The sequence below is a fragment of the Vulpes vulpes genome, chromosome 6 (assembly GCF_048418805.1).
Source record: "Vulpes vulpes isolate BD-2025 chromosome 6, VulVul3, whole genome shotgun sequence".
Lineage (NCBI taxonomy): Eukaryota > Metazoa > Chordata > Mammalia > Carnivora > Canidae > Vulpes > Vulpes vulpes.
The window spans coordinates 21,620,056-21,647,771 of record NC_132785.1 but is presented as its reverse complement, the minus strand read 5'-3'; the positions used below and the strand labels follow the sequence as shown (position 1 = coordinate 21,647,771).

General features: G+C 35.3%; 1 protein-coding gene across 14 annotated transcripts in view; it reads left to right on the top strand.

Moving 5' to 3' along the window:
- The window catches only part of PCDH9 (protocadherin 9), a 959,413-nt gene that overhangs the window by 545,026 nt on the left and 386,671 nt on the right, over positions 1 to 27,716 (top strand). For 9 of the 14 annotated variants that reach the window (XM_072760679.1, XM_072760682.1, XM_072760677.1 and 6 more), the window contains one exon: positions 26,174 to 26,375. In XM_072760679.1, coding sequence (XP_072616780.1) covers positions 26,174 to 26,375 — 202 coding nt within the window. The remainder of the gene's footprint in view (positions 1 to 26,173; positions 26,376 to 27,716) is intronic. The other 5 variants (XM_072760683.1, XM_026016654.2, XM_072760675.1 and 2 more) reach the window with 1 other exon arrangement.

Genomic DNA, 27,716 nt, shown 5'->3' with positions numbered 1-27,716 from the left:
TAAGGCTGGCATTATAGCTTCCTTCTATATATCATAGTTCCTCTTTTTATTCGGTTCACAAGTATGTAAGGAAAGCTTCACTTTCCTTAACTATAAAAGATGAAGAGAGTAATAATAGCCCACCTCGTAAGTTTGTATGAAAAATAAAACTGAGTATAAATCTCATATATTCAAATATTTTGCTCATATCTGAAATATAACAGGTCAAAGCAAGTATCAATAAATGCCAGCCATTACTAGGAAGTAGCTAATGCCACATGAAAATCTCTTGACTCTCACAATATAGTCTGTTGTGAATAGGAAATTTTTATCATGATCATTAATAACAATAAAGGAATAAGTGTTTTCCTGTAGACAATCTGGCACATTGTAGAACAATTTTTGGGAAGCGCATTCTGGAATCTGCCTGGCTAACATGGTGAAAATTCTTGAACTGTTTGATTGGAGTACAGAAAGATACACTGTGTCTGTCTTCCCAGGTAGTTAAAAAGAAAAACCTATTTTTTAATTCACTTCTGGCATTTTCTACAAATGGGGTCACCTTATGGAGCTTCTGGCAAAATAGCTTTATGAGGTTTCTTCGAGAGCAACCAAAAGATAGAAAACTATAGAACATCAGAAGCCAGTTGGAAGAATCTGTGCATGAGGAGCGAATGGGACCTGGAGCCAGCTGGAGCCGAGAACAGACATCCAGCAGAATTCCATCTGGACTCAGGCAGAAACTACCCTTGCAGCCTGCGAGGCATGGAGCATTCCCTGGCTTTGACCTGGTCTGCTCTGACCACAGCCCCTTCCACATTTGACCTGCTCTGTTTTTTAGCTCTGACTTCTGGATGTGCCCCTGTTGCCATGGCTACCAGTCCTTGGTTTTGACTCAGCCTGGCTTCTGGTCACAGCTTCTGCACTCATGCACAACCGGCTGCTCAGTTCCTAGCTTTGGATTAATTTGCAACCTTATCTGTACACTTGCTTCAGGCCTCTAATTCAACAATAACCTCTTTGGTTTCACTCATTGGATTGAGGTCCAGACCCAGGGTCCCAAAAATGGGCCTGGAGGGGAAAACTTCAGTTTGATTATTTGATGTTATTTGGGTCCTGTCCATGTCTCTCTTTAGTGGATGGCTCTGAAACAGCACTTCATTACTCACCTTTAGTGGCGAATACTTCCCTACCTAATCTAATCTCTCTTGAAGCCATAAGTAAATCAATCCTGCCAGCATGCATTTACTCTTCTATGAATGGTTCAAGTGTTAGCTTACATGAATTTATATCAATAATTCAATTTAAAATTATAGTGAGCATAGACAAGGGGAAAGCATGTATAGAGGACAATACTGGGCAGAGAATCACCACATAAATAATAATCAGACTATGCCAAGTACCTCACAGGTACATTAAAAAAATAATAACAGCAACATGAAAAACAGAGCAAAGGGAGTGCATTCATAGGTGGCAGAAATGATGTATGTTGGGGACACCACAGAAGTCTTCCTTGTGGAGGCAAAATTTGATATGGCTCTTAATGAGCAAGCAGAATTTAGGCAGAAGCTGGGCAATGTATGTGGAACTAGCAGGATGAGAAAACAATGAGGGAGAAAATGTGGAATTGTAAGATATGGAACATCATCAGGGAAGTAGTTAATTTCTATTTTGGCAAGAGGATACTGTTGGTATAAGAAAATACTCCCAAGAACAAAATTGACCAGTTGGCTAGAATTTTCCACAGAGAGTTTCAAAGCTTCTGTGAGGAGCCTACATTTTCTTATAAAATTACTGTTAAGACATGGCATATGTTACTTATACCTTGGAAAGATCATTTTTTTATGTTGTATGGGGGAAATACTGGGAATGGGATGGCAGAGATAGGGAGAAGCCTCAGAAATATTCCAGGCAAAAGGGTATAAGTGCTGAAACAAAGACAGTAAAAGAGAATATACAAGAAAGAGTGGATGGTAGGTATATGGCATAGAGTAGACATGAGAAGGCTGCAAAGTTTATAACCATATCTGCACTTCCAAGCATATTATTTTCTATGGGGATTAATGAAATTTTTAAAGGAGAAATGAATCCCATTTATCTTCTTAGAAAGAAAACTTTAAAAATGGATTCTTTCTTGAACTTCATAGAAGTTTTCAGAAGCCACAATAGCATCTAGTACAGTGGTCCCTAAACTTGGTGTGTATCAGAATCATTTGAATAACTTGTTAATTTTTTTAAAATGTCATAGGTATTAGGTAATATATTTAAATCTTTATTTTGGAAAAAACAAGTAGCTATTTGGGAAGGGATCTGAAAATTGCTGATGGCAGGACACAAGTATCTAGCCTCAACCCTCAGCTTTCCCTGAAGTCATTACAAACTGCCACTAATGCTCTTTTGACCCGATGGCATCGTTATAAGTTATTTTAATGGCAGCTCAATAAAATGAATTTCTTATTTGTCCTTATCCAACATAGATAAAATTATACAGACTGTAAATGGCATAATTATGTATGCATGCAGACAAATTATTCAGAAGAGAATTTCAATAAAATAAATCTTGAAGCTGTTTAGAATCAGTTTTTTCATTTTTAATGGGAATGACTATTGGCCAATTAGACAAGATTGTATTTTTTATGTAGCTAAGGGGCTAGTGAACTTATCCCTCACTGGTCTGGTTGGATGGATTCAGTGTGCCCTGCTAGCAGAATTACAGTTGAAAGTCTGTGGTTCTTTTTTTATCTTGCTCCAAGCTCCATGGTGCTCAGCCAAGCAAGAAGCTCCTATTGCCTTCAAAGATGGTTCTTCACTCGAATAAGCACTGTGGGGTGCAGAGCAAGAGGAGAGTCTGGCCTTGTGTAAGAAGCTTTAACATATGCCTCGTTTTAGATCAGACTCCACCTAACGAGGACTTTATGGAAACTCCAAGTCATGTACACATCTGTAATTCACAATAGGAAATTATGAATTACACAATAAACCAGATTAAACTGTATGTTTAAAAGAGATTTAGGATATTAGGATAAAAAAGTTAGAAATAAAAGAATTTTCATATCTGATTCTTTTTATGCATCTAGTTTATTTGTCAGGAGATATAGTAGCAATTTATAGGTCAGTGGTACAGATAACGTATATGTAGGAAGACACAAAACATTTGTAGGATGTACGTCCTTTTATTCTGTGAAAAAATATATTTGGGGATATAGGCCACTTTTCTATGTTAGTGAAGATACATAGTTATGAAAATTTTCATCTTTATTTCTTAAATCTCTTTTTGTCACCAGCTACCAAAGATGATAATATATGCTCTGTTCCCCCAGACAGTTCTAATTCAGCAGCATTTTTCTCTCATGCTGTCAGGTTCTGCCCAGATTTTTTTTTCCTTGACATTTGTAAGGATCCTACTGCCTTCAGGGCTATGAAATAATAGTAATGGTCACAGAGTATTCCAGTTTTGTTTTGTTTTGCTTTGCTTGAATGAATATACACCTAAAACTCCCAGGACAGTAAATTCCTAGGTTATGTAAGTGAGAAATCTGTCAAAATATTTATGAAATATCATAAGCCAAAATATCATTAGGTACTACAACTTAACCAGGAATAGGACACATTTATCATGTATCTGGTTACCTCCCTTCACATCATTTAAGCTACGGTTGTTAAGATTCTCTATTGAGACCAGTTTATTAAAAAGATGCAGGAAAAAAAGAAGATACTGAATAGTGCCACTTAGCATTAAATATATAACATTGTTACTTATTTTTAAAACCATAAGAGAACTCTTGATATTCCATGGTCTCAGAAGATAATGACAGCTGAAATCTAAACTAGAAGTATTTCAACTCAAAATTAGTTGTAAGTCTAAGCCACTAATTTTCTCCCTTATAGTGTTCCTTACTAATTTTTACATATATTCTGCTATGAAACAGAATTATTTAGGTTTTCCTTTCTTTGTCTTCTCTTATTTGCCTTTGACTTCCTTCACTCATTGATGCTACATCTCCCATTCATCCTTTCCCACTTATCTCTTCACATACATCTGAGAGTTTGCTGCATGCCAGTCCCTTGCTGGATACTGAATATGCAGTATCTTAGACAATCCATCTAACTTAGAGGAATTGCCTAGTTTTTTGACATTTAAGTTCTGTTTTCCACATTGTCTTTTTCTTTTTTAAATATTCTATTTTTTTGAGAGAGACAAAGAGTACAAGCAGGGGTGGGGAAGAACAGAAGGACAAGCAGACTTCCCACTGAGTGTGGAGCCCAACATGGGCCTCGATACCAGGACCCTGAGATTGTGAGCTGAGCTGAAGTCAGATGCTTAACCGGCTGAGCCACCCAGGTGCCCCCACGATGTCTTCGAATCATTTATTATACTAGTTCTTTTGGGTCTTATCTTTTATATAATTGAAATGTTTTGTTTTGTGTTTGTTATTTTTCCCCTCAAAGTTCTTAGCTGTACTGAAAGGATTAAAATTTCTGGAAGCCTTCCTATCCTTACTCCCAACACACACACACACACACGTGCGCACACACACACACACGATAATTTTCTAGCATGTCATATCACTGACCTGTAGGGAAGGTAAGCCTGAACTATTTGATTGATTGACTTTGAGTGATTATATCCTAAGAAGTACGTGTATTAATTTCTGCCAGTACTGTGCTGTTAGAACTCCAGAACTATATGGTTAGAAGTATAAATCAACCAGAAAATGTAGTTTATTCAAAGTCCACCGTTCCTCCTTGCATATTTGGAGGTTAGGCAGTAGCTCCACAGTTCCACAGACAGAATTTGGCTTCTGGCCTCAGTTTGTATACCTGCATATAGATTTATTTGGTTTATGAAGAACCTAGTTGTATTTGTGTCTGGATAAAATTGTGAGCCAATTTTATCAATTTATTTTCAACATTTTCATTGGAGTTATGCAACAAATCATGGTCCCAGGGTTGATTCAACTGTGATTTCATGGTCTAACCTAGATAAATAAGGGTAAACCTCAGGGGATCTCTCAGTGGTAAAGCAATTTGAATTAGTAAAATATCCTGGAACTGCACATGCAAACAGCCAGTCTTGTTGAGCAGACAATATGACAATATTGGTGCATCAGAGTTCTCATTCGTGGCTTGTGGAAGGCAGAGAGCTTTGGGGAAGAGCTGGTGAGGGGTAATGAGAAGTGTCACTTAAAGTTACTTCCTGGAAGTAAAGATCAAAGTGAAGGACACTCATCCTCCTGGCACTAGAATTCATATCAAAGTGTCAGACTTCAGAGTTATCTCAATTCTGCAGTTACAGCCAGAAAGGGGAAATACGCAGTTAACTTTCTATAAGAAATAAGGTTCTTGGGCAGCCCAGGTGGCTCAGTGGTTTAGCACCGTCTTCAGCCTAGGGCCTGATCCTGGAGACCCAGGATCTAGTCCCATGTCGGGCTCCCTGCATGGAGCCTGTTTCTCCCTCTGCCTGTGTCTCTGCCATTCTCTCTCTCTGTGTCTCATGAATAAATAAATAAAATCTTTAAAATAAATAAATAAATAAATAAATAAATAAATAAATAAATAAATAAAATAGAGATAAAGTTCATCTTAAAATTCTTAGTTCTTAGTTTTTATTGCCTTATTAAAGAAATAGAAAATGATAGCATAATTATGGCTATCACTAACCCAACATGTCGCCAAATCAAAATTCTCACCTCAAAAAAGGGGATCCGGGATAAAGATTCATACATGGACTGGTTTTTCACTATTTTGTTTAAATGCCAAATTATTAAATTTTCCCTTTTTTTCTAATATCCTCACTTGTATTTTCAAGAATTATTTTCTCTTAAGCCTCTCTATGAATTGTTTTAGATTTCAGTTATTTGTACTAAACGACTAATAATAATATTGTGATTGATAAATTGCTAGGTGTATTTCTAGAAAGCATCATTAAGATATTTGTACTATGTAACCTTAAAACCATTTCTGCAGTTTGAAAATAAATATTATAGAGAAAATTTTTTAAAAACCCAGATTTTATTTTTGCTTCCAAAAGTCTTTACGTGCAAATTTATTGGGCATTAAAGTCAAATATATGAGTACACAGATCATTATTATAAGTTGGAAAAGTCAGTAATCAATGTTGGGACACACCTCTTCTTTCATCATCTCAGGCTACCTTGTCTAAACACAATCTATTGCACAGATAATGGAATGACAAGATGATAAGACCAAAGAAGACAAAAAAGGAAACTCAGTGTGAAAAGGCTGAGGAAATAAAGACAAGTCTGTAGTGCAAGTACCCAGCATAGCTCTTGCTTCTCCAGGTGAATGAAGCTGGTGCTAAAGGCATCAGTGTTCCTGTGCTAATCCCACTTTTCCAAGGAACACTTACCAGGCTGCAGTTTCTCTTCCTCCAGTACTCTTCCATGTTCTAAGCCCCAATAAGTTATGATTTGCTCAACTGTATGGCAGTATGTTAATATTTTCAATTCATGCGCGCACACACACACACACACACACACACACACACACACTGGAGACAGAGAGAGAGGGAGAGAAGGAAAGAATGAAATTTCAGGCATTTATATGGTTCTGAATGTTCGAAAGATTTAAATATTTAACCCTTCTCAGGCAGTGAGACCCCCCCTTTTTTTCCATTAAATCCATGGGTGGAGTTAAGATGAGAACAAGAGAAGAAACAGGAAAGAACAGACCAAGGGAGGGAGAGGTGGGAAGTGGTGGAAAGAAGCAACAATGGAAACGAAGTGTTTAAAAAGTTTCTCAGGGAAAATGCAGCAGGATACATGTACTTTAAAATTGGAGAAGAAAATTAAAACCTGCTAAAGAATAAGGAAACACTCTTTCCTGTGCTTCTTCTGTCAAACCTACAGAACTATACCCTAAATGGAGAGATAAGCCATATTAAACTGCATCTGGTTTCAAATGTTCCAAGGTCTGTTTTAGCATAGTTATTTTTCCATAATTCATTCTGAAATTATTGGAAGAGTGGTCCTCCCCAAGGATGTGAAACATAGAGACACTAATAATTGAGTCTATGATTCTGATGGTTAAACTGAGTTTCTTTTTTTGGTTAAAATAGAGAATGCACAAAATCAGCCTTCATTCAAGACTGAAATTCTTTAATTCTGTCAATACTTACTGGACCCTGCTATAAGGCAAAGGCTACATTTAACAGTAAAACAAATATGACCCTATCTTCATGGTCCTTATAAACTAGTGGGAAAATAAGCCAATTTATCATTGTCTTGGTTACTTTCTATATTTTTATCATTTTAAATATTTTAGTTACTTTTCCCATCATTGGAGATAATTTAGATTTTCCTTTTGCTTTTGTTGTGCTTATTTTGTTTGCACAAATGGAAAGAGAACATGCAAATAACACGCAAGGGACTTGACCCTGACAGTGGCACTTAAAAATATGACCTGGGGCAAATTAGTTACTGGACCTCTTTAAATCTATTTTCTCCTTTGCAAAAAAAGAGGATACTAGTTCATAAGTCAGAGTTTGTTGAATATGATCATTAGTATAAAGCACCTAGTTTAATGACTAGAAAATAATAGATGCTAAAAAATGTTAGTTGCATTTTTTTTTCCTCTCCTGGCTATTAACATAGTATTTCATCAGTTCTGAAAAGCCATAGATTGCAAAGCACAGAGTATCATTATTTTATGTACTGTTGAGAAAATAATGCTGACAAATTACAATATGATACCATCTTAGCACATTGATTATATGACACATTCTGAATCTAGAATGCATGTATGCATTTTAGGAAATGGGTGTTTAAATTGTGCTCCTGAGACATAGCGGTGGTAGTGTTTTAAATTTCAAGATAACTCATGTTACTGGATATAGAAAAAAGATAAAATTGATAACTGTATGTCTACACATCCATGTGTGTATTGAGGAAGGACGTGGAAGTAAAAAGTAAATTAACCAGTAAAGGATCATGACTGAACATTACCCTCAAGAACCGCTTACTCTGTAGTTTAAGCGATAGACTGGAACAAATGCATAAAAAATCTTTAAAAATTATAGGTACCAAAAAATTATAAATACCTCTTAAGTTAAAATAGAAATTGTTTTATTTCTACGGGAAATTAGAAATACTCAAAAACTAATTCAATTTAACATAATAGTATTTCTTATTGTGTTCATTATCTTTAAGTAGAAGAAGTTTTACTTCTGGATATGATTAATGACATTGGCATCATTCAGCCAACTTATCCAATAATGTTTTTTCCCAACACAAATTTGATTGTTATAAATAACTTGAGAAAACTCAAACCACTCAACAGGAATCATAAAAAGTCCAACAGAGACAAGGTTTTCCTGATAGATTTCTTTGATGTGGAGACACTGGAAGACTAACATTAGACTTAGAATAGACATCATGACAGCTAATCCATGTAAGTGATGGCACTTTTGTGCTCAGAAATGAGCCCAGGGTTTGGGGATGCTTTTCCTTGCACTAATGGTAGGAGGAGATATTATGGAATTGTCTTTCCATGAATTCTGGAAATGAAATACACACACACACACACACACACACACACACCATTCAAATCTACTGGATTCCAAAGGATCACTTCAATATTGGATATCAAATTGCTATGAAATGCAGCATACAGAATCAAAATTTTGTTTAATGTCACATTTGCAGTTAGAAAGTGCAGTTGTTAATCTCGCTAAAGCCATTCTTGCGACGTAATCTGAGCCATGAAGGGGCTCCTTGCCCATGGGTCTCTTTGTTCTCCTACCTGCTGAACTGCTCAGATTCATACCTGTGTGAGAACCTCATATGATTAAGGAACTTGGTGTGCTCTTTCATTTGTATTAGCCATTCACCTAGTAACAGCAGATGCTGCAGTGACTCAGTGAGAGCTGTTTACGGAAGAGGATAAGGGAGAGCTCATGGGAAGTTAAGTGATCCGCACAAATGAGCTGAGTCTTCCATAACTGTACGGAGCTAGAGTGGAAACTCATGTAAATAGCTATCTGATATTTTAGATCCACTGATCTCTCCATGCTGAGATAGCCTAATTTGTAGATTCCCTGGTGGCCCAGACATGCGCATGTAATAAAAATGCACACAGGACTTTCGGAATCTTGTTTCTGCTGTTTGCTTTTTCTTATCATAACCCCACCCTCGCCCCTACTCTGACTTGCTCTTTTGGGGCAAAAGATAATTCTGCTTTATACTCTTCTTCACATATTCTTTTGGGGGATTTAAGAAAGCAATCACAACTGTCTAGGAATTCACCAGGTAAATGGCCAAATCTGTCATTTGTTTTCCTCTCTCTGTGTAAAGGGAGATCTGCAGTGTACCTAACTATTATAAGAAATTTCAAACTTGGAATTTTATAAATATGTATCTACTTCTCATCAGATTATTCTGTTAGTGGAAAGCACGGGAATGTGAACTCTTAGCAGCTCCCATTTCAAGAGACAATGGAGGAAGGGATTTTTTTTAAACAGCCCCCACCCTGAGGTGCTCTTAAGCAATGCATGCACCTTTAAATGTGTGCAACATACCTAAAAAGGAGTCACTTTCACAGTAGGAGAATGACACTTATTAAAGAAAGAAAAGGAAAAATGTCATTAGCTTTGGAGGAAGACTGTAGATTTTTTTTGTCTTTTAAGAGAGAACAAAGTACCTAACCAAATTTGTTTTTCAAAGAGTAGCCTGGATGCAAAGAAGTGGGAGCTTTTCTAATTAGAATGTAATTCCAGAAAGCTCTGATGGTGTCTCAACTCTACTGAATATGGAAATTTCAGGCCTTCTCTGTTAATTAACTCAATTCACTAATATTGAGATGGACAGGGCTCCTTGCTGCTATGCTTTAGTATTACCCTTTGAAAGCAGTAGGTCAGTGGGCTTCCACCACCATGCTTGCTTGCACAACTGGCTTTGTTCAGTAACAGTCTGAGCCAAGTAAATGGCCTGCTGACAAGCATTTTGCTTTGGTTTTACTTTTTTTTTTTTTCCTTTTCCTTTTAAAATCTTTCATTTGTTTTGCCAACATGCCTGCTTTTCTGGCACACCTGCTTTCCTCCTTAGATGGTGTTAGTTCTCTCAGAATCAATTGCGAGCAGCTTGCAACCAAATGCCTGATTAAAAAGTTAGCAGACCTTGAGTGCAATTACTTCAGCTCTATAGCACTCAGGCATTAAACCCAGTGTTAATTGTTTCCCATTTTTGTAACGATCCTTATAATAGGATAAAAACAGAAGAGATCATTTCTTGTAGTTAAAACAGCAGAAAATAAAGTCATTCACTCTGATTAATCATCACAATATGAAATTAAACTCTATTGGGAGTAAATACATTCTAAGGTATTTTTTGACTCTAGAAAAGGTCATTATTCTTTCTATAGCAAGATATATCTACCAATTGTCATTGCAACAAATTATTCACCTAAAAGATCTATGTAATAAATAAATTTTAATGTAATTATTTGAAGATTTTATTTTGTTTCTGAGCATTATTTACTTTAATGATGTTTATCATAAATACATATTTCCTTGATAAATCATTTTATGCTCATTGTGGCTTATTTTTTTTATACTGTAACTTTTAAAATATTTAAACTAAATATTTTTTAAAGAATTGATTTTCCATAAGGAGAGATTCCACAATAAACTTCCATAAGAAGATTGCATGAAAAAAATTCTAGCCAACATTTTCTTATCCCAGCATTCCATAGCATTAAAATATTCTGTAAGACTTAGAATTTTAGGACACCTGGGTGGCTCAATTGGCTAAGCATTTGGCTTTGGCTCAGGTCATGATCCCAGTGTCCTAGGATCGAGTCTCACATCAGGCTCCCTGCTCATCAGAGAGTGCTTCTCCCTCTCCCTCTGCCTGCTCCTTGTTTATTCTTTCTCTCTCTCTTTCTGTCAAATGAATAAGTAAAAAGTTTTTTTAAAAAGGTTTAGACTTTTGTTATTGAACACACCTAACATTTTAAATATTTTCTCCATGTGAAAATAAGGAAATGCTTGAAAGCCTCTTTTCTATTTTCTACTCTGCATAGCTGTTTTGTACTGTTTCCTTTTCTTTTCTTTTTTCTTTTTTTTTACCTGCCTTCAAGAAACTGAGCATCATTTGTCAGATAGGACCCATTGGATTTAAGTGCTGGTTTTGATGAGATCAGGCTATGATTTTGTGTTTTCTTGCATGATCCAAGGGTTCATCCTTGGCAGAGTCCCTTGTAGTTCCCAGAGAAGAACACTGTAGGCAGGGTTACAACTGTTAAATGGTCTTCAGAATTAAAATGGTGGAAAAATCTATTGAGATAATCAACACTCCTATAGAGTCCATTCACTTGCATTTATTTATATATGCTTTTTAAAAATTATTAAAAGAAATGCAGAGCTTATCTCCTCTTTTTTCCTTCTGTCAACTCAGGTAAATTTGTAGTAATTTTTTTTTAACAGATAAGTACTTTCCTTTAGTGTTTAAAGGAAAACTCAGTCAAACTAGTTCTTTTATATTGACAATGTTAAGGAAAAGAAATCTTTGTGATTATGTAGATTGTTATGTATTTTGATTCAATACATATTTGGAGTACCTATCAGATGTTAAGGGCTGTACTAAGCACTAGATATATCAAGTCAAAGAATACAGGGTTCCTCCCTTTCAAGAATTCCTACTTTTAGTTTTGATTAGTCATACTTTCTTCACATATGATCTTGAACATACTATCAGATAATAAGCTGAAATTAATTTCAGATGTTGAAAGAAACGATGGAGGCTGTATCAGAGCACCATTATTAAGTACTCAGCATTATTGGGACATAATAATTTAATCTCAAAAAGATAAATGTTACTACATTCATATATATGATATATATTCATATATATATATATATATATATATATATATATATATATCAATGTATTTAGGTAAAATCAGTAAAAAGAAAAAAGAGATCCTCGTACATGTTGGGAAACGTGCTTCAAAAGCAACTAGGATTTGTGATGTTCTTTTTACTTAGGAGTTACAGAGTTTGTATTCTACCAAAGAAAGAAAGAAAGAAAAAAAAAGACAAGAGTTTAATCCTGGGGGGGTGGGGGTATTTTGCATGGATTTATAAATTAGTGGGAATATGAGTTATAGCCTCCTAATGTCTGACAAGGCCATGCACGAACTGGAATATCTCTTATTGGAAGGTTTCCCTGGGTGAGCTGGAACCTTCTCTTATACACATCTATTGGACCTTAAATTTCTCCTTTATAATACCTAACACATTTGTAATTACTTATTCCAGCCAATTTTACTTATTAGACTGTAAGTAAGCTTTAGGAGTGGAGAAATTGTGACATTTTGACTGCCAAAGTTCCCTCAGTATCTAAGAGTACTTGATAGAAAGTAGGTGATTAACAATGTTTGTTGAAGAGCTAAGTACAATTCTTTTAGGAATTTCTTAAAGCTTAAACCATTGTATTTTAGCATGTATTCTCCACATTACAAATTCTTCCAATGATATAGTTTCAGAGATGTTCATTTTTTGAGGACTCATAATTTAGTTTTTCTTTTACTCTATTTTTCTGGTACGTGTATCTCTTGCTTGAAATTTGAAGCCTAGGGCAGCCTGGGTGGCTCAGTGGTTTAGCACTGCCTTCAGCCAGGGCGTGGTCCTGGAGACCCGGGATCGAGTCCCACGTCGGGCTCCCTGCATGGAGCCTGCTTCTCCCTCTGCCTGTGTCTCTGCCTCTCTCTCTCTCTCTCTCTCTCTCTCTCTCTGTGTCTCTAATGAATAAGTAAATAGAATCTTAAAAAAAAAATTTGAAGCCTAGTAATGAAATTAGTGAATAAATTGAATTAGAAAAATTTTAACAAATATTTATATATGATTATATTTATTATTTATAAATATACTTAGCATCTATTTAACATATATTGCTAAAATAAATTTAAATATCAAATTGTTAATTCTTAATTCCTTCTTTCACCAGAAACATGATGATTGTGTTTTTCAGTCAAACGATATTATGCTATGTACCTTGGAAGAGATTACGTATGTATGGAAGTCCAATGATCATGCCCTTGCACTGAAAGAACTTTTTTCCAACAGAGTTTTCCAGAAACTGAAATTAGTTAGCTGCCATGTTTGACCAGTTATCACCCAAACTGTATGTCTGATGAAAATCTGCTAGATTTTCATATCTAGGAAAAGTTAGGTATCAAATGAGATATCTGAGCTGCATTCTGTATGCAGTTTGTCAGTCTGTGAAATCTAAGATAAAATTCCTTCTATAGACACTAAACTCTATGATCTATTCCAGGATAGGTAATTCCTAATTCCCAAAATACCATCATCTATCTTCTTTCATCTGTCAGGCTAGCCCATGGAGTAGATCAGAATTATTTTCTGATATGAGGAATATTTCATTTCATCTTCATGAAGTTAACTCTGAAATATGCTCCTAGAAGTGTCAAGATAGGTTTATATCATTATAAAATATGAATTAAAATGTCTATTTAATGGAGTACCTTTAAAAGTGTATAGGATTCAAATATTTTTAAAGGAACAAGGGATAGTTTTAGACAATAATAAAAATCACGTGAATGTAGAAATACTTTGTAAATGCATATAATTATATAAATTAGAATATTTAAGACTTAAAAATACCCACTAAGAGCTAAATATAATGATACACGAGTGTTTGTATCTCCAACACACACACACATGCACTCAAAAAATTAACATTCAACATGATACAGAATAGTGCTATCATTTAAGTTCCTTGAATATGGCCTTACATCCCCTCCACTCTCACTACAGAAGTCCTTGCCCACATCCTCTCCCTGTCTAATTCTTAGTTTTTTTTTTTAAATAGGCCATTTGTAAAGCAGTTTTAGGTTTATCAAAATACAATGAACACAGACTTCCCATAGATACTCTCTTCCTGAGCAATCTTTCCTATTAATGTTCTACATTAGTTTTGTACACCTGTTGCAATGGATGAACAATATTAATGTGTTTATAGCCAAAGCCCATAGTTTATATATTAGCTCTTTCTGTTCAAATCTTTTAAAATATATCCTAAAGTTTTCTTTCAAATATTTAACTGTACTTTGCCCACATTCTGAGCACAAATATAAATCATTGTTGATTACAATATTTCTTTGAAAAAAGTGAATCCTAGACTACCAATTTGTTAATAATTCTCAACATTCTGTAAATAGGATAATATATTCCTGGATTTCAAGGTCCTAAATGTAAAATTTAGGAAATTTAATTTTTTTTTTTTTTTTCAAATTGGAAGCTGTCTTACAGTTCTCAAATTTTAAGTGTGCAGGCTAACTTGTACTACATAGTAAGTTACCCCTCATGGGGAAATCTTATAGTCTCATTCTGAAACTGTCTTTCCCTCTCTGCCCCAGACAAAACTTAGAAGGCATTTCTGTGCACACATATTGGATCTTAGAGTCAAGTGGACTTAACACTTGTTTACTTTCTTCTCTTCAAAAACATTGCTCAGGTATTTGGATCTTTACCTTCTGAATGTGATGTATTCACATTTGGAGCATATTTGAGAGTTTTGTCTCTTCAAAAGTAACCATGTTTTCCTGAGTATAGCACATTATTTTATAGATGCTACCTACCTAAATCTACAGAAGCTTTTGACATGCAGAAGTTCCTGACATATGTTTGAATTTTATATTTGTATTCAGGGAAAACAAATGATCCCCAGTTTACAAATAACTTAGGTTGGTGACTCAGTAATGTTTTCAAAAGAAAGACTAAGAGCCACAGGGCAAATGTGATTATCAATGAGCTGTGGGAGAGATTTTTATTTCAGATATCAGGCCCAAAGTCACAGTGACTATCTGCAATAATAGGTGGATATATATATATATATATTTTTTTAAATACAATCCACCCAATTTGACTTCAGAACAAAGGCCTCTCTACCCAGGAGAAAAGTAATATAAAATCTTGCTTGTGTTTATTCCAACTGGGTTAGTTTCTGTGTTTTCTTAAGATCACTAAAAGGCTCTGATTCTTACAGTGTGGAGGAGGCAGTTACATATTACATTTTTCAAGGCTTAAAACATTTTCCTCCAGCTTATTAGGATATCAGTGTTTTAAAGTCTACAGAATAATGCTTATTAATTCTTTTAAAAATATTTTGATATGATTTCCATATCCAAATGGTACTGCTCTGTATGTATGTAGCAAACTTGTTTGGAAAACATATTCTCAGATTTCTGTAATTCAAAGCCCCTATGGAAGTCCATCACATTCATGTCATTCTCTCATACTATACCACCTCACTATGCTTTCTAAATTTATGATCCAAAAAGTACATTCCTGTACATTAAGCTGAGAATAAAGTCAAGACTGATCTTTATCCCAAGGAACAGAAATTACACATTTAGGTGAGTGTTGTCCTTCAAACTTCCCCCTTTGTACCTACTATAATTAATATTATAATTTCTCAGAATATTTTGGAATTCCTCTTTCATAATGGCCTTCAAAGTTTTGAAGCCATTGAAGAAAATGTGCCATATCATTTTGCAGTCTCTCCTTCTTAAACTACTATTGTTCACCACTACAGACGGCTTTTAGACATTTCAGGAAGTAAAATCAGATCGTAAAAGGGAGAGCTGGCACCTTGAGACTGTACAATATAATGTCATGCTCTCATAACAATTCAAAACCAGATGCTCCAAAATATTTAAAAATATTGTGCTATCACTGCAGTATTTAGTTTATTAAGTAGCTCCTCCTTGAAAGAATTAAAAAGATGTTTTATACAATTTTGGTTATTTAATAAATGTTTTTCCTCATCTTATAATCATAATTTTACATGATGAATTCTACCCTAAATGAAGTATCATTGCTAAACAAGTAATTTTTTGTCACCAGGCAAGGCTGGATATTATATGTCACTAAATATAACTGCAAAAAGACTGTTTCTAGAATGTGCTTTATGGCATCAGAATTTGTCCATATTAATTCAGGTTTTCTTAGATTCAATTAATAAAGTTTGGATTTAATTTTCAAAATTAATAAAGTACAAATCTCAGGTATAATTGACAGATCTCAGATATAATTTCCTTGTCTAAGAATGGAGAAATTTCATGTTCTAAGACATTTGTCTGTAGTAGAGGGAGTTTGTGCATAAATTTTGTATCATATATGCATATATAAATACACAGACACAAATTTATATCTATGTTGTATTATATTCTTTTTTTTTTAAATTTTTTTTTAAAATTTTTATTTATTTATTTATTTATGATAGTCACAGAGAGATAGAGAGAGAGGCAGAGACACAGGCAGAGGGAGAAGCAGGCTCCATGCACCGGGAGCCCGACGTGGGATTCGATCCCGGGTCTCCAGGTTCGCGCCCTGGGCCAAAGGCAGGCGCCAAACCGCCGCGCCACCCAGGGATCCCAATGTTGTATTATATTCTTAAAAGTACCCTCATTTTCTTCCTAACTTAATCTTAAAAAAAGACTTGAATGTCACACATTCCTAATCAAAATTTCTCAACTATAAACAGTATTTTCATTGACATCTTTTGAGAGAACCAAAAGAAGGCAAAATTAAAAAATGAATAAATAAAATCAAACTGCTATGTGGGGCACAAGATCAAATGAAACAAATTATATCACATTTTAGGTGTAAATTAACAATCCTTCATGAGGACTTTTAAACAACCTTATTGTATAGTAATAGTATTTTTTGGATGATTCATACAGATGGTTTCTTCCATTTGTCTAATGTAGAATAATATAATCTGTCCTGTAAAGCCTTGACTTACTAGTTTTTATTCTTACTAGGTAATTATGATACACAGGGGAAGTTTAACGTGGATGTGTATGTTTATGTGTATGTGTGGGGGGGAATATGGGTATGAGTGCATGCTTAAACTCTTTTCTGAGTCAAATGCCCATGGTCTGAGCTTAATTATAAAATTGGGGCTACCTCCTAAAAAGATACTAATTACTTAAAGTAAATATGGCCTACTTTGGTTTTACAAGTCTTTTTTGTATTGAGAATTATTAACAGAAATGCTAGGGAGATGCCTCTTGTCTCTTTGTTAATTCTGCTAGAATTACTTGAGATAAATTCTTGAATTCTAGACACTAAATTAGACTTTATTTCATTTATCAATGCTTACAGATTTGACCCATTATTTTTCAGTGATTTTTTATTACTCAAAGAAAAGACTTACTTTTTGTAAAAGACCAATGCTATGTCAATGGGTTCTATATTTTTACTTAATAACAGTGATAACTTTGTGTAATTTCTAATTAAATTGCTGTAACTATTATGTGTGCTGATTTTGTAAATATGATAAGGGTAACTTACTTTGTCACATGGATTTGTTTATACTAGAAAACTAAATTGGAAAGGACTCTTGCTGAGTCGTTTCTTCCCTATTTCTGTACATATAATTTATAGATGCAAAAATTCTGCTTGCAGATTCAGGAGCAGCTGCTCCTGTTTAATGTAATCATTTTATATTTTGTATGCTCAGATAAAGTGCTGCATTCCTACTGGGCAACATTTAACTGTGAGAAATAGGTTGAGGTTGTTTCTGATAGCAGGAACTAAATAAGAATATAAGAAGCAAAATAACCAACAACTCTGACAATTCTTAATCCTCTCTACTTGCCTGAGACCCCAGAGGAAATTTAAGGGTGGGGTGATGTCACCAAACCAAAGAGGAAAGTTGACTCAGACACTTTTGATGTAGGGAGGAGATTCCTATTGTATGCTTTTTCCTAATATTTAAATTCAAGCACCAAGTTTACACCCAGAAAGAGTACAAAGAATTTACTTTTATTCTTAAAGCTATCAATTGTTTTTTGCACATGAAGAGAAATGCGTCCTACCTTTCTCACAAATCATACTGAGATCAAAAGGAAATAAAAATACTTAAAAATTTTAACCGCAAATTATTAATATGAGTCTTTTCAGCCATAGGTGCTTCTAGGAGCCATAGGTGCTTCTATTCAATGTACTTTATTTATAAAGCACAAAAGACATAGGTCCTTAATTTGAGGGTCATTTCATAATAAGACTGCAAACTAAACAGGCTAAGTTTAAGTTCATGTGGGTTCCCCACATACACTGAAACAAGTTTCCTCAACTAAATATACAGTTGAGTAGTGAAGGTCGACAAAAATTGACACATGTGTGCTGAAATTAAGCAGTTGCCGGTCTTCAAGTAGCCAACTGTTTAATGAGTGATAATAAGTAGAGTATAGATGAACACTCACCGTTTCCCCTGAAAATGTTACTCAATTTTATATGGCTAGTAATCATCCACACCCTAGTCCTATCTCTAAATAACATAGATATCTCTAAGAATAAAAAGAAATCATTTTAGAGTTGTTGATACTTTTACATCCATCTCCTATGGTCAGGGAAGTTGTTATCTATCTTTTTCAAACACAAGCCAATCCTTCCTATTTGTCTCCAAATATTCTAGGATGTAAACTTGAAAGGGGAAAGAAAGAAAAGACTGACCATTTGGTGGATTGTTATCAATCCAATTTGGTGGATGTTTCATTTTGCTACTCTTAAAATAAGACAGTAAACTTGCTGGGGAGACAGAGATCTTTTCCCATGGAAATCACCTTTGGAAGATGGACAATGATACTTCATTTGTACTACATCCTTTTTAGATTTCCTGGTTCAATTCTGGGTAAATCATCTTCATCCAGTAAATAAATATTCATTATAAGCTTATAAAATGTCAAGTGTATATGTTCTCAGAAAAACTTGATGGGTTTGATTTCATCAATTCTTATTTGGGGCTGTTACATTTCTCTACCTGGATATGAAAAATAATTTTTCAAGGATATGCAAAGTTAACAAGGATTCTGTATTTGAGTCAACAGCCTGCTCTAACAGTCTCAGTTACTCTTTTAGCCTTTTTATTTTTCATCTTCACAAATTGGCAATGAATTCCAATCCAGGGAAGGCAACAGATCTAGGTATTATTTTGGCATAAACTCAGAAACACTCCCCTTCTTTCTTTTTTTTTCCCTAGGCTATTGTTAATTAGTGAAGGTTTCCCATTCATGCACTGACCTTGCCTAAGTCTGCAGAGTTTGCAAGAATTAGAAGGAAATCACGTTTTAAAACCTGCTGGCCAAATACATCATCAGAACTGGTAGAAACTAGCCTAATGAAATTTGACTTCTTCGGAAGTTGTGGGATATACTGTTTGTCTTATTCACCACTTTATTCTTAGCAGCTAGAATGATGTCTAGCATATAGTAGGTGCTCAATAATTAATTTATTAAGTAGAAGGATGAATGATGAGTAGTGCTTCGTGTTGAAAACCAGAAAATAAGCATTCTAGTTTCCACTGCAACTTCCATAGACGAGTCACTTTACCTTATTTCCTTATCTGAAAAAGAAATGTAACATTAAAATAGAAAATCTCTAAGTAATTTGCAGCTAAAAATAAATAAATAAAGGCTACATTAGCAGAACCATTTAATCAAATATACTCCCAATAAACAGGAGAGGAGAATGACTCATTTTTCCAGTTACAAATAGTAAAATGACTCATTATAAAATAATTCGGTGCTCAAAACATTTCATTTATCACTAGTCAAAAATTTCCTTATGATTTTGTCCTTCAAAACTATTCCTTTTTTGATAATGAGCTCATTTTACTCATAATTACTAGTAATTTTCCTAAGTCATAAATCCAGAAATCTCTTCTTGATTTACCACTTTGGACCTCATCTCTCAAACATGAATAAAAAAGAACATGTGTGTATTAATATTAGATTCCCTTAGTTGAGCCTGCAAGTATTGAGCAGTAGCAAATTAGACTTATAATCACAGATTGCTTTTGGGTCCCACTTACCTTACATTCTAATTTACCATGAATTTCACTCAATTCTGGATTTTATTAAGAGGATGAAGGTGTATTGATTGTAGATGGCAAGGAGCTGTCGAGGAACTTCCTATTTTTTTAAACAATTATTTTTTTAAAGATTTTATTTATTTATTCATGAAAGACACAGAGAAAGAGAGAGAGGCAGAGACAGAGGCAGAGGGAGAAGCAGGCTCCATTCAGGGAACCCAACCATGGGACTCGAGCCTGGGTCTCCAGGATCACACCCTGGGCTGAAGGCGGCGCTAAACCACTGAGCTACCCGGGCTGCCCAGAACTTCCTTTGAATTGAGTTAGTAGTTTTAGTTGAAAATATGTTCTTTTGTTGGGACACCTGGGTGGCTCAGCGGTTGAGCATCTGCCTTTGGCTCAAGGCATGATCTGGAGTTCTGGGATCAAGTCCCACATCAGGCTCCCTGCATGGAGCCTGCTTCTCCCTCTGCCTCTGTCTCTGCCTCTCTCTCTGTGTCTCTCATGAACAAATAAATAAAATCTTTAAAAAAAAAGTCACTTTGTCATTGTGTAGCACACATCAGCAGACCCTAAGCGAAGGGTGGGTGATGGTCTGGCAAGGCTGAAGAAAAGACCCAGAAACCATAAGATGTAGGTTTATTGGAACTTACACAGAGTCCAGGAGCAGCAGACTGGACAAATTTAGCATCCTCTGCTAAAATCTCCATGCAGCAAGCCTTTATAATGTAGGAACTAGCCTAGCAACTGTCTGTGGACACTCTTTTCTTGCATGGCCAGAACATTCCAAGGACCTTGAGGGCTGCCATCTGGACATTTTTTGTTACAAAGGAGAAGCTCCAGGTTGGTGACCCCTAGGGCCCCTGACCTTAAAGACTAAACATGTTTCTCTACATATTCTCTCTGATGGCAATATAGAGGGAAGACAAGATCTTATATTCTGAAGATAGTGATTAATGGGTGCACTCGGAGGATGCTTATACAAACCAGCCATCCAGCATGTACCATACAGTTATTTAAAACAACTTCTCAGGCTTGGAATACACTCATGACTGTTATTTTTTTTAATCTCAATTAAAATGTGTTCTCTTAAAAATAAGAAAGGTCAAATGTTTCCAATTAATATTAGTAGAGATGTTTGTACTAAACTGCAGTTTCCAGTCTGCAGTTTTCTTTTTTCCCTTTTTTGGACTGATTTCCTTTGCTACTTTGAGAGGAGATATATAGGAAAACATTATTTCAAGTAGATAAAGAGCATATATTCATTGGATTTAATGCTCAGGTAAAGCGAAAACCAGTTCACAGATGGAACTTTAATACCATTTTTTGTTTTTTACTTCATCATAAGTAATTTCAGACAACTTATGTGTGTGTATATGTGTATTATTTAGGATTAGATAGATGAATGATACATTAATATTTCTTAAATATGCTTAAAAGAACTAAATCAGAGTTAGGAATATTTCCTTGAAAAGATATTTAAGGAATTCTGCACTTGAAATCATATTTAAACAACACTGCACTTTTTTTCCTACTTCCACAATATCAATGTGTAATTTTAGAGAGAACGATTATTTTAGGTGTCAGTTATTGACTCGTAAATTTGTTTGTTTGTCTTGTAATAATTGGCATAGTGTGCCAAATTCAGGTTGTTATTTTGTGATTGGAGGAAAAGACAGGAATTTTTTACCACAATGATTCAAAATCTTAGTAGATAAAGTAAAGAATAGAAGTTAGAATAGCAGAGCAGGGATAGTAAAATTGTTTGGCATTCCTTAGCTCAAGAGAGACCCCATCTCCTGTGTACTATATGTTTTCTATTTTTTCCTAATTGCTCTGAGTGATAAGAGGAATACATAAATATTAGAATGTGTTTTAATGTTGCCAGGATAATCCATGCAAATTTTAGTGTATCAAAATAATGAAATTTTAAAATACTGTATTGCATAACCAGACAATACCACTTTAAACACTTAATCTGGGATCCCTGGGTGGCTCAGCAGTTTAGTGCCTGCCTTCGGCCCAGGGCATGATCCTGGAGACCCGGGATTGGGTCCCACATCAGGCTCCCTTCATGGAGCCTGCTTCTCCCTTTGCCTATGTCTCTGCCTCTCTCTCTCTGTGTTTCTCATGAATAAATAAATAAAATCTTTAATAATAAAAAATAAACACTCAATCTACCCATAGTCAGATCTTAGCTTATGCATATTTATACAAAAAAACACATTAACAAAATGTAATTCAGCTAAGTAAATTCTTTACTAACCTGATTTTTACACTTAACAATAGAGTACGAATATTTTCATGTCAGTAAACATCAATAAAATTTTAAGGATTGAGATTTGTTCAGTTCTATGATATGTAGCTTATTAAATAAATGCCTATCAGTGTTAGGCATGTCACTCATTTCTACCTTTTGGTTATTTTATGCAAAGACAGAATGAACTTGACCACTTAATCTTTGCCATAGGAATCCTTGGAGGTTAGTGGGACTGGGATTGTAGACTTGAATGTGAATCATTCATTGGTGAATAATATTCTGTATCAGTAAGAAACACATGAAAGGAGTATTCAGGCAAAGATTGAGATTTCTTAGGTAGCTCAGAGTTCTTTTAGTGACTCTTAGAGAACGGTGCCCAATACAGGAACGTGTGTATCTTCCCTGAGCTTCTTAAATTTTCCCTCTCTTTCCTTTCTACTAACCTGCAAGAAAAAATATTGTAAAAGTGTTTCGTGATGTTTCTTAAATTAAACCAGTGTGGCATCTTCCGACTTGCAGCATCCTGAACCTATATTTGTATGCATGGCCTTTTATGCTTGTGTAGAGTACAGAATTTCTGATGAAAGTTTCGCATGGTTAGAATTCATAGCAGCAGCCCTGAGATAAAATAACATGAAGCAGCCTTAGTAGTTACTGGTTCCCATCTTATTCCTTCTCAGGGCAGCCAGGGACCTAGAGCTAACTTGTTAGCGATAAATCAGATAAACAAATGTGACATTCAAACCGTTAACAAGACATAGCCAATAATAATAATAATGCTTACCATGGGAGAAAATGGAATGGGTAAGAGAGACATTTTAGGAAAACAAAAGTGCGAAGGCTTTAGAAAGTCTGAAGTAGTCTCATGATAACACATGTTGTCCCAATTCAGTCAAGCAGGGCTTGACTGTATTTATAACACAAATTGGGTATATTTCCATGGGGATAACCCAGAGGCAACATTCCCAGAGGCAGGCAGTAAGAAAGCTAATCCCTCTTTCTCTCTTCGAATATGCAAACAATTATAGGTTTCTTGAAAGGATAATAGGAAAACCTTCACTTTCTCAGAGGAGAAACAATGTGTTCTAAACTGTCCATCTTCATCCACTGCTCCCACCAAAAACAGCTTTCCCTCAGAAAGGCTCTGAGCTGACATTATCTACAAGCACTTTGGGAGATGTGCCAAGGTAATGGGGTCCAGGCAGTTCCCTTACAAGAGAAGAACATTTTTTTTTCTGATGGAAGGAATCACATCTTAAAACTAGCTAAATGTTGATAGCCCAGGAGCTTAAAAGAGAATATGCAACTGTAAATTTCAAGAATGGTACTAACTTTGTATCAAGTACCTACTATGTGTCAAATATCATACACCACCAGTGCTTCTTATTTTATCTGCTTGGGCCTTAAAACACTTCTCTGGTGAAGGCACTATTTTCTTCATCTTGCAAAGCCAGGAACTCATTCAAAGAGAAAAAGCAGCTTGCCCTAGGCCAGTCTCTGCAGAGCAAGGGCTTCTAGCGGAGAGGTCAGGTTCTGGCTTCCTCACCTGGCACTCTACTGCAACATCTGAACAAATACTGTTAAGTCCTTGAACACCTTATAACTCCTGTTTCTTAACATTTCATGGATCCTTGTTTTTCTGCATTTCAATTTTTTTTCATATCCTTTCCTTATTTCTACTTGATACTTCAGACATTGTTGTACTTGCATCAGTCATTATGATGATAAATTAAAGATTGATTTGCTTGATCAATTTGCTTCTTTCCATAATATCCATGTTCTGATTCTTCGTCCATATGCCCCACCATCCCAACCTCCCATTAAAAGGATAAACTGTGCACAATTTTGCCAATTAAGACTTAAATATCTTTGAGTCAAATTAATTAGGAAATATTTTCATAAACCACCATGGTTTAAGCATTGTACCACTAATTTACACTGTCTTCTTGCAAATAAATTACATTAGATTTCTGTCTTTGCTTATTCTCACTTATAAAGTGGTAAAGGAATATCATAGTATATAATGTGTGTGAGATGGAATCTAATTGTATTTGAAACAGTTTTGAAAAAAATGTTTTTCTTATTCTCAGTGAAATCATAGTACCAGGCTATGTACCAGTAGGTGTTCAATTAACACTAGTTCTCATGGCTGTTCTGTGAGAAACACTGGGTTCAGGTATTACTGGGGCTACAGATTCACACGTTTTAGGAGAAAAAAATATAGTAAAGCAATATTAATTATGCTTAGAAGAATATCATAGATGCAGATTTTTTTTCCTTCTGTCTATGGAACATATACTTTATAATGGCTTATGCGGCCTCTGAAAATACTTTATAAAGACTGAAGAATATCCTGTCCCATTGTTTTTCTCCTGTATTTGACTTCTTTTTCACTCACCTGAGTTATAACTAAGAGGTATTCTCCAAGGATAAAATCAAAGATACTATAATCACTGAAACTACAGACTTTTGAGTAGGCCATCACTTTAAAAGCTGTTTGACAGTCGTGTATAATGGGCAACCTGGTCATTGACCTTAATTCTGTGCTTCTCACAAAAGGATACAGATCAATTAGGGGCATATTGAAACAGAAACAGAAAAACTTGCATTATGGTTTTCTCTAAAGGGTTAAATTCACATGAGAGAGGAAAGCACTATAATAAATTAAAATGGTAGCACCTTCGTATACAAGGAAAAATACATTTCAGATATTAATAATCAAGTTGGGCTTGGATATTGTGGAGCACTCACCTAGGCACGTTTCAAAATCTATTGAGGAGGGAATGAGATAGTTGTGCATGAAGGTGAAATGTGCTACAATAGACTCAATTAGTACCATTTATGATTATAGTTTATGTGATGTCGGCATCAGTTCATTAAAAATGTACTGAACTATCAAATCATTTCACACAGGTCATTGAACAGCAATAAAGTGGTATCAGCTCTTCTCCATTATGACTCTGAGCTGGATTTGAACCAGTGACTCATAGGAAATAGCCTATGTTCTATTGTTGTCTATAAAAATGCATTTATAGAGTGGCAATATATCTATCTATAGCATTTGTGTCTAACTGCATTCTTTTTTCTTAGAAATGGATACAGTCTATAAATTGCCTCTGGGAAAAACACAAGTTTTATGTATTATAAAGTGATTATACATTACATACTTATATTTTATATACTTTATTACTTATATATTCATAATTTTGTTAAATATGAGTAAAAGTGGTCACATGTGACATAATATTGAAAGGTCTTTTGGCTGTTAAAGCAGAATGAAAATTAGGTGCAGTCAGACACACAGCACAAATTTACTACTCTCATATAATTCCATAAGTCATAAATCTCCACCCCACACAGCTGCAAATATTCTCATATCTCATGGATTACATCAGCTAAAGAACATTTACCAAGAGTACTAAGCAGAAATCTGTGCTGAAATGCACACTTCTATTTTATTAAAACACTAAAATGTATTGAAGTACCGATATACATATTTTAGGTCACTTCTGATAGTGACATTGTAAAAATGGATGCCAGAATAATATTCCTAATACCTTTCTACTGGGATGTTCTATAACCAAAGACTGGTAGAAATATCTGAGCCAGTGGGCAATCATGACTTCTTTGCAACTACCTTAAAACTATTAAGTAAACAAAATGCCTGTTCATTCAAAAGAATTGGAATGTTACATTATATATGTATTTATTCTGATCTATGGAACAAATATTTGCATATTTCTGCTTATTTCGGGTGTTTTTTATTTTTTTTTAATAACTGACAACTAGTATATTCTTTTGTTGCCTTTTTTTTTTTTTTTTGCTATAATTTTCAACGGTTTGCCATTGGGGGGTTTTTGTTCTTAAACGAGACTGAAATTCTTTCTTGTATTTTGCAAGTTAGACATCCTATGGTAAATAGAAAATGGTAAATTTCATTGCTAGATTTGTTCCAAGTTTCATCTGTTTTGCTTTTACATTGTATCATTTGTTAAGAGTTGTTTTGACTGTGTGTAGGGCCGCGCCCCTTTGACCTGGGAAGAGTGTTAATCCGAGTGTCCTGTGGTCTTCTTTGTAGTCGCAGCGCCGCGTTACCTTTCACCTCCCCGACGGCTCCCAGGAAAGCTGCAGTGACAGTGGTCTAGGAGACCACGAGCCGGTGGGTAGTGGAACCCTGATCTCACACCCTCTTCCTCTGGTTCAGCCACAGGACGAATTCTACGACCAGGCCTCTCCGGACAAGAGGACCGAAGCAGATGGCAACTCCGACCCCAACTCCGGTGAGTCCCCTTAAACTCTGTTACCATGGAGTTCTGCTTTTCTGTTGCGTGCACTCGCCTTTGAATGGTGATCTGGGGGGAGCCAGGCAATGGACTTTTGGGTTCTGCTGGCTTTCTTGTTGCTGTATTCAAAATATATCAAGTCTGCTGCGCCTGTTGTTGTTCTGTGGAATGCTATTCTCTAGAGAAGACTTTAAAGCAAGTGCAAAGAGGGGTGATAATGATTTGGGGGTCTTACTTTTTTTTTTTTTTGGTCTATTTCAATTTTGGATATGTTTTTAACCAATTGCATTGAACAAGCGGAATGAGTGAGGTGGAATTCGCAAAAGTCTTTATTCTGAACAGAGCCACACTATACCTCAGAAATCATTGCCCATTCAAAGTAAGCCCTGTGAGGGTACTTCTTTCTTTGCCTTTGCAGGTAATTTGGGGCATGTACTATACCTTTTTTTTGGTGTGTGATTATATTTAAAAAAAATCACTGACTAGTTCATTTTCATTAAAAAGTTAAAAGTCTAATGCAATAATTATGTCCAGTCCAGAGTAATGACTATGATTTCTACTTGATTTAAATTAAAACTGTTTTCTGACTCATCTTGACCTGCATCAGGCTGGTGGACTACAGTGAGAAATGGGGGTAGGGTGAGCTTTTCCTAATTTTCTAGCTACTTCTCTTCTGCTGTAGACATTGATTTGCCTCTGGCAATTCTGTGGTTGAAGTATAATACCAAGAGGAGGTAAAAAGCACAAAGGCTTTCTTAACTCATCTATTGTGAGAATCCAGAATTGGTGTTCTCTGACTTCTAGGATTTATAAACTGCCTCTTTGTTTCCAGGGTGATTGGAGATCTTTTGTACATATTACCCCCCATCTCCTAAAGCTATGCACCCATTTCTGCATGTTTCTCCAATCAGTGTCTTTCTTCCCATGGGCATGCATAGTTACATTTGCCTCTTCTTTCTGCTGAAGTTTCTCTCTACTCCAACCACTCTTTTACAAAGACCTAAGTAAATTGTACAGCAGCTCTGCTTCTTGATCTTTCACATTCTGTATATTCAATTCATAAGGAAAACATAAGTGTATCTTTTTACTTCATATATCCAGAAGGGCAGGACATATGCAAAGAGGCGACTTCTCATCCCATGGCATTTGGAAGAGCTGGCCAACTGCCCTTCTTAGATGTCCTGGTTTTGATTAGTCTAAGTACCATTGAATCTAAGTGATTCCTCTGAATCATCCTTTCCCAGACATGTGTGAGAGGTCAGATAGGTAAGATAGCTTTTTCTTAACTGATTTCCTGGTTTTCAACTTCCCAATCTCCAATTTTAAAACATCTCATAT